This window comes from Patella vulgata, chromosome 6, assembly GCF_932274485.2.
Source record: "Patella vulgata chromosome 6, xgPatVulg1.2, whole genome shotgun sequence".
Taxonomy (NCBI): Eukaryota; Metazoa; Mollusca; class Gastropoda; family Patellidae; genus Patella; species Patella vulgata.
The window spans coordinates 20,533,972-20,542,062 of NC_065884.2; the positions used below are offsets into that span (position 1 = coordinate 20,533,972).

Sequence of the window (8,091 nt, forward strand, 5' to 3'; positions counted from 1 at the left end):
AAGTTTTATTTAATTGGATACTAGTGTAAAGATTGTGCATGAATACTTTGTTGTTAATTACAGCTACCCGTGCGGCTCCTTTTAATGCACAACAAAAAATGATTCTAACACAGAAGAGAACGCTTCAACAACATCCACAAAAAGGAACTAGTAAGTCTTCATTAATTACACAATTATTGGCTCCAATTGTTTATTTTTTATCCACCCACATTAAAAGTGGAGGTATATTATCATCACCTGCAACTTGACAAATGTTTTCTCATGTTTGCAGGAATTGTCGATTTGGTCAAAGGAAAAAACCTCAGAAATATTTTATGACAAATTGAAGAGTTATCATGCCATTTTCGTTCAATTTGTATACACCCATGTGGACGTATATTGTCGTCGGCCCTGTCCATCCAGACATGCGTCCACAATTTGTTAGTGGACCCTCTACGGGTCACAATTTTTATCGGATTTTGGTTCCTTTCGAGGATAATGGCCCCTGATTTTAAGAAAAAGCACATTTTAGCTTGTGGTCGCTCTAGAGGTTACAATTTTTATCCGATTTAAAAAAAACTTCCAATATATCACCATTACACCCTGATGATAGTTGAGTTTGAATTTCGTAAAAATTGGGCCAAAACTGTCTGACAAAATGAACGCTCCTCATACACAAGTAGTGTAAAATATGGTACATCAAGGTTGTTGAACCTCTATAGGTCACAATTTGGATCCGATTTTGATGAAACTATAAATTTAAGTTTATATCAAAAGATCTTGGTTCCTTTCGATATTCGCGCATATCGGGCCATAACTTCCTGGATTATTGCTCCTGATTATACAAAAAAAATCAGTTTTTTTTTTTGCTCGTTCTCTGTCTATCTCTTACAAAATGTGGACTTATCTTGCATGGCACCGGTTGTTTGATTGGTTTGTAGAAACAACCTACGTGGCCAATGAAATCATCAAGGGCAGATAATTTGAATTCATGAATACCCCTTGAATGGATCCAGGGGTTAGTGGAATAGTGGAGTAGAATGGAACGATACCTCTGGGTATACTGAAAATGCAATAAGACTGACCTGAAGCAAGGCAATTCTTTCTAGTCGGTATTGGTAGGACGTCTTGTGCCACAGAATTTCAACTTTATTCAAAGTCTTTAATATTCATGTATTTATTTTCAGCTCAACTACAGAAAGCTCAGATTCCTCTCCTAATGAACACTTCTCATAAACTTGGACAACATATTAGCGGACAGCAGATATTACAACATTTAGTTAAACATCAAGGTGGTTCGATATCTCATATTATACCTCAAACTATGATACCAGTCTCCTCTACTGGTCAACAAACTCAGATGATAACTAAAGTTAGTATCGCAACAACATCGGCGCCGTCGCAACCCCTAACAGTGTCCGCTTCTCCTATAACTGTTACGCAAGTACCAGTTTCAGCTGCTCAGATTCAAGCTATTAACGTCTCCACGTCACAGGTTACACCGTCTTTAATTAAAACCTCGGTACCACCATCTGCTACTATGCAGGTTCGAACTGTTCCAAGTAGTGTGAACGTAACACAAGTTAAATCTGCAGCTTTAACACAGAGTTTAGTCTCTCAGCCAATTCATGTTCAAACGACACCAACCATGCAGCAGATACAAGTAGGAATTCAGCAGGCTGCTAATGTTACACAAGTACCATCTCCAGCAACGACAGTTCAGATACAACACACAGTTCCTGATACTCACATATCTGTAGCTTCACCTTCTTTACAGTCTGCTGTGGGTGCTCAATCTGTACCACAACCGGCAGCCGTAACTACCATAGTAACAAGTCAATCTCAAGTCAATCAACAACAACAGCCAGTTAAACAATATGGCATGAGAACTAGAAATAATCCTAAATCATAAAATATGTGATACTTAATTTATATTATCATAATAACTGTCTTAAGCTACCTATACACAAGTTAAACTGTTGTGCTGTGCCTGCTGCTACTCTCACTAATTCAATGCTAATGGGATGGCAGGTTATCAGTCAACTTTCCGATTGGCGAAATTACATTGAATATAACACAGAATCAGGATCTGTCATTCCCACAAATGCATTTGGTGTGAGTAGAATCATGACAATAAAACATAATGTACATGCATGGTTTGCTTGTTTAGTTCATTGATACTTTATTGTCAGATTATTGCCAGTCATTAACCCCATTATCACAAATCAAGGGATAGAGAGTATTGAGTACCCGTCTTCATAAGCCCAGTCAGAGCAGAACAGTAGGACGTTAAACCCCCATTTCATTTCATAAAATTTGTTTATTTAGAATGATGCATGTTTTTAAGTCTATTTACTAACAAATCCTCATAATTGTTCAGACATTTTACAGTTGATAAATCAATCGGAACTTAAAGGACAATATTGGTGTTAGTCATTTTAAAATATGTGATAGAGCTCGTTAAATACATCCCAAATATAATTTAACACAGAGATCATTGCTACGATAGCTGAGAAACAAGCCCGTGAAGAAACGGGAAGTGATGTCAAACATGACAAACACGAGTTGTCTTTCTATATAACAGACTGAAGTAACGAGCGGTAACAAACAATCGAATTTCATTTCACTGATAATTCCGTTGAAGTTGAAAAGTTATTATATGGGAGGGTATCTCACAATTCAAAAATAGAATTGGCTGTCACTAGATAAGGGACACGAGAAAAATAGAAAAATCCTGTGCATTCCTCCGTTTTTATTCATTCTGTATCTCCTGACAGCCAATTCTTTTTTTGAATTGTCCGATATCCTCTCGTCGTCTCATATAACAACTTTTCATCTTCAACTGAATTATCAGTGAAATGAAATTCGATCGTTTGTCTGTTACCGCTCGTTAATTCAGTCTGTTATATAGAAAGACAACTCTTGTTTGTCATGTTTGACGCCACTTCCCGTTTCTTCACGGGCTTGTTTCTCAGCTATCGTAGCAATGATCTATGTGTTAAATTTATTTGGGATGTATTTAACGAGCTCTGTCACATATTTTATAATGACTGACACCAATATTGTCCTTTAATATCATTGATGATTATCTTCTAATTCAACATATGTTTCATGCTGCTTATTGGTTATGATTTAGAATCAATCTGATTAAAATACAAATCTATATTTCGTTTCATTTTTTATAATTTTGATGGTTGCATCAGGGTCATACGAGCGTCTTTTGACCCTATGACATCAGAGTTATGTTTCTGCTGGGAGACCCAATTTCATGCACAGCATGTCAAGAACATGCTGCAACATTGACTAATCTCTCACATCAATCAGAATGCAGGTTATATAACAGCTCATCCGATCCTAGTGTAGTAAAGACAGGTAAAACAAAATTTTGAACTATAAATAAAAAACCCCAAATAGAATCTGTGTTTTAATCATATTGGATTTAGAATCGTTCATGAAAGATTATTTAAGATTATGACAATATCAGTTGTTGAAAAATAGAATTTTTGTTTGGGTAGCTTAAAACATTGTTGTATTTTTTTTCATCCTGTATGTAAGCATAGTTCCTGTTTAATTAACTGCTTTTTGTTTTTAGTGGACCAATTTCATTATTAATTGTGATATACATTTAGACAAATATTTTAATTCTTTGAATTTAATTTTTCTTTAATTTCGTAGACCCATCTGTATATAATAGTTGTAATATATTTTGTAAATGTTTCATCATAAAATTACTAAAATTTAATATTTTTGACAGTTTTTACTTCACATGTTCAAGAAAATATTTGTGTGCTTACGTTTTCAGTCATATTTTATAGATATTACTTTTCATTTGTTAAGAATAGCTGAATTTTGAAGATTTTTGTGTTCCAAGTTATATGTAGTAGTGTAAATCAATCTAATTAAAATTAGATTACATGTTAGTTTCCTACTTTTCTTCTGACTGTTGTAATCTATATTGTAATATAACATCTTATCAATGGCATGTTCTGTCTGATAGCCTAACAACCCTACATACATATATGTTCCGCGGAAAGTATTTCAGATTGGCTGACTCAAAGATATCAGATTTTATTACTCATATTGTGGAAGACTAAAGATTGTTACATTAAAAAAGAACAAAGAAAGATTAAATCAGGTATGCCATACTTGATTTGTTGACATGGGAGCCACTATTTTAGTCTACTTTGGGTTTCATATCCCACAAGCCTTGATAATACTCACAGCGCTCACACAAATATTCAATTTTTAAATAGTTGTTTAAGACTATTTGAGCTGATTTTTAATTATTTGTTATTCTACATCAATTAAACTAACGAAATTTGATCTGTTTTTTGTCTCCATTGAAATCAACTAATATTTAAAAAATAAAAGAAAATGCATTGATTTGAGAAATTAAAAGTATCTTCAAATCTGAAAATGCATCTTAAAAAAATAAAACAAATATCATTGAATCAAATAATCAAAAAGCATATGAATAATGACTTAGAATATTCAAATAGTAAAATCAGCATTTGATGTGACCACTATATACTCAGACCCAAATATTACTACAAATAATTTGATTGGCCAATTAATTACATGTTCTAAATGTAGATATAGAATGAAATATCTCAGATATCAATGTAACTAGTACCTCACATGTCAATCTAGTACTGATTCAGAAGTAAAACTAAACAAATTAGACATTTAATTGTAACGAGTTTGTTGTATTAACAAGTTCTATGAATGTTTAGTATTGGATATTTTAAATATTGTAATATTTTATTTAATGTAGAGTAGAAAGTTACTAGTTATTGTATAAGTATGAAGTTTGTGTAAGTAAAACAACAACGTAGAGTGATCAGTAATTAATATGTTATATGGCATATGGTTAAAGGTCATTGATTGCCATTTGTATTTTTCGGACATCTAATTATTCTTTAGAGAAAACCAAAACAAAAATCTGCTGTAGATAATCTCCCGGCTTGGATTTAATCAGATAAAAAAGAGGCCCATCAAAAGACTTTAGCCAACATATATAGGTGGCTCTAGCTTGTTTATATTATCTACAATTAATGTCAAATTTTCTATTCATAATGTTCAGTCGTTTTTGGACTGATCTTCCTTTTAAAGATTCAACTTTCACAATATAGTAGCGTGTAAGGGATGTAAAGTTCCCCCAAATGATGATCAGTGGCTTTAACCTGTAAATCAGTGGCTACCTTGAAAACAATATAGTAATCGATGATGATTAAGAAAATAGGCTCTCTGATTTAACTGTGTTGAGTATACAGTCAAAACTGCAAAAACATAATGAAAAAGACTGAATCATAAGCCTTGGTCTCGTTATACATTATACGCATGTAAAACTTGTTGAATATTCCAGGCTGGAGGCAATCAAACTTTCTCAAACATTAATGAAGAAGTACACTTTCAAATGAAGTAATATGGATACGTTCTGGTCTGGTCATTGTTTTCAGAATTTAATGTATTGTCTAAATATTTGAAGTATACAGGGATTGTTTACATCTCCTCTAATTATGGTAGTTTATTTTTTCAAATCTATTAATTAATGCAGTAAATACTGGGTGTTAGTTCATGTATGATAATGCACATATGTAATACCAACAGCCAAATTTGAGTAAATTCTTATTCAGTGTCTTGAGAAACCTTTGACTTTGACACAAATCAGGTTTTTAAAACTAGTCTAGAGCAATGCCATCAATCCTGGAACCAATAGATAGTTAAAAGCACTTATAAACATGCTAAATCCAATATCTTCTACATAAGGTGTTGTCTGTTGTCATTATTTGTATAAAAGAAATGAATTGTTAATCGCAGAGTGTCAAGTGTTTAAATTGATGTAAAAGTCTTTTTGGAGAAGACCATTTACAATAAAGATGTAAGTTTGATAACAAAAAATTAGCAAAATGGTGTTGATTTATTTTTTATTGATGATCACAAATCTTGTATTCCTATTCCTTCAACGTGCAAGTGAATTATTGAAATAAAATTGAACCATATGTTAGTCGGAATGAAAAAAATAAAAGGAACCCCTGGCAGTAGCATGAAAATTATTTCTGTCTGAAAATGATCAAAGTAAGTTCCAACTCCATTCCATTCATTTAGATATAAGGATAAACCTGTCTGAATAAAGAGAGCCATTGGATTGACCATTTATCTACAGACGTACTAGTTCCAAACAAAACTTATTATGCAGTGATGTTCAGTAAAGTTTAATCAAACAAAATGCTGTAGAATCAGTATCCACACTCTCTTCGAAATAATATGAAATGGGCATTTAAAGTCTTAATTGTATGCACCTGTAGCTTAAGGTTTTGTTGCTCTACCTTACTTTCATACACATAAAACTCTCCAACTTCTATCAGGGCTGGGTTAATGGGTATTGATAATGGAATGTAATCATTAAATTGTTTGAAGTAATTATTAGTTAATGATTTTAAAATTAAGAGTAATGGAAATGTAATTACATTCCAACATGATGTAATGGTCAATTAAGTTTCAAATGGTAAAAAAAAAAATCAATTAGAAAAGAGAACGTATCAATAATCTAATCAGAGCATATAGTCCAGCAGCAGATCAACAAACCTAATGCTTTTTGATTAATTATACATCTTAATATAACATCTAGATTCAGAATCCGGATGATACCCCACTGGCATTCTTGGGCCGCCATGGGACCTTGTTAAGTTATTTAGTTGGTTAAAATTCGTGACAAATTCTCTAGGACCTCGATTTGAATAAGAATTCGACCCGCCGAAACCAATGAGCTTTGGAATCCCTTCCAAAAGTGCAGACTAATTCTGCTAAGGGGCCAAATTCGAAATGGGCGATTATTTTGGCGGTAAAATCATGGTCTCCTATATTAGTGGGGCGGTTAAGCAAAAAATCGTGCACTTTGGGTTAAAAGCATGAAACTTCGCACATAGATGGCATCAACCCTACTGATTATTTTGGGATGTGGATCCACCTCAGCAGCTCCCCCTGGTGGTCGTTACGGCCATCTTAATATAACATCTAGATTCAGAATCCGGATGATACCTCACTGGCATTCTTGGGCCGCCATGGGACCTTGTTAAGTTATTTAGTTGGTTAAAATTCGTGACAAATTCTCTAGGACCTCGATTTGAATAAGAATTCGACCCGCCGAAACCAATGAGCTTTGGAATCCCTTCCAAAAGTGCAGACTAATTCCGCTAAGGGGCCAAATTCGAAATGGGGGATTATTTTGGATGTAAAATCATGGTCTCCTATATTAAGTGGGGCGGTTAAGCAAAAAATCGTGCACTTTGGGTTAAAAGCATGAAACTTCGCACATAGATGGCATCAACCCTACTGATTATTTTGGGATGTGGATCCACCTCAGCAGCTCCCCCTGGTGGTCGTTACGGCCATCTTTTCCAAAATGGCCTCCTATTCATTGATATACATATAACAAGGGGTGTCACACAATAAGACATTTTTTTACAAACATTTCAGGCCAGCAATTTCCAGATGCAAAATTGCTAGCTGTACACGATTTTTGAAAAAAGATTTATCTATGACGTCATTTTCCTTTGGGGTTTGCCTTATTTCAAAAATGGCCGCCAAAATTTGAAGAAAAATGAATTTCCAGATAGGATGGGTGATTATTACGCAATATATGCCTTGTAATATATCAAATATAAGGTTTTTGTTGTAATTGAACTGAAAAATAATCTCTAAAATCCAGGTTCCCCAAATCCAAGATGGCGGAAATTCAAAATGGCGGCCAAAATATACCCAAAATGGCGGATTGATCAGATTAAAGTCATTTTACTGTTTGATTTGGTTTGTAATATATAATTTAAAGGATTTACATTGTCACTGAACTTAAAATTAATCTAAATAAAAAAATAATTTCCAAAATCCAAGATGGCGGAAATTCAAAATGGCAACCAACATTTATCTAAAATGGCCGATTTGTCAGATAAAAGTCATTTCACTCTTTGATATGGTTTGTAATATGTAATATAAAGAGTTTTCAACGTCATTGAACTTAAAAAATAAAACTAAAATAAAAAAGAGTTTCCAAAATCTAAGATGGTGGAAATTCAAAATGGCGGCCAGAATTTGCCAATAATGATCAAATTT

At 33.5% G+C, this 8,091-nt stretch overlaps 1 protein-coding gene across 10 annotated transcripts in view; it reads left to right on the top strand.

Annotated features, from left to right (window-relative positions):
* Positions 1-2,482, top strand: part of LOC126825586 (helicase domino) — a 49,606-nt gene extending 47,124 nt beyond the window's left edge. For all 10 annotated transcript variants that reach the window (XM_056101561.1, XM_056101564.1, XM_056101565.1 and 7 more), the window contains 2 exons: positions 64-150; positions 1,167-2,482. In XM_056101561.1, the coding sequence (XP_055957536.1) occupies positions 64-150; positions 1,167-1,891 (812 nt within the window). In that variant the 3' untranslated portion in view covers positions 1,892-2,482. The remainder of the gene's footprint in view (positions 1-63; positions 151-1,166) is intronic.
* The last annotated feature ends 5,609 nt before the right edge of the window (positions 2,483-8,091 follow it).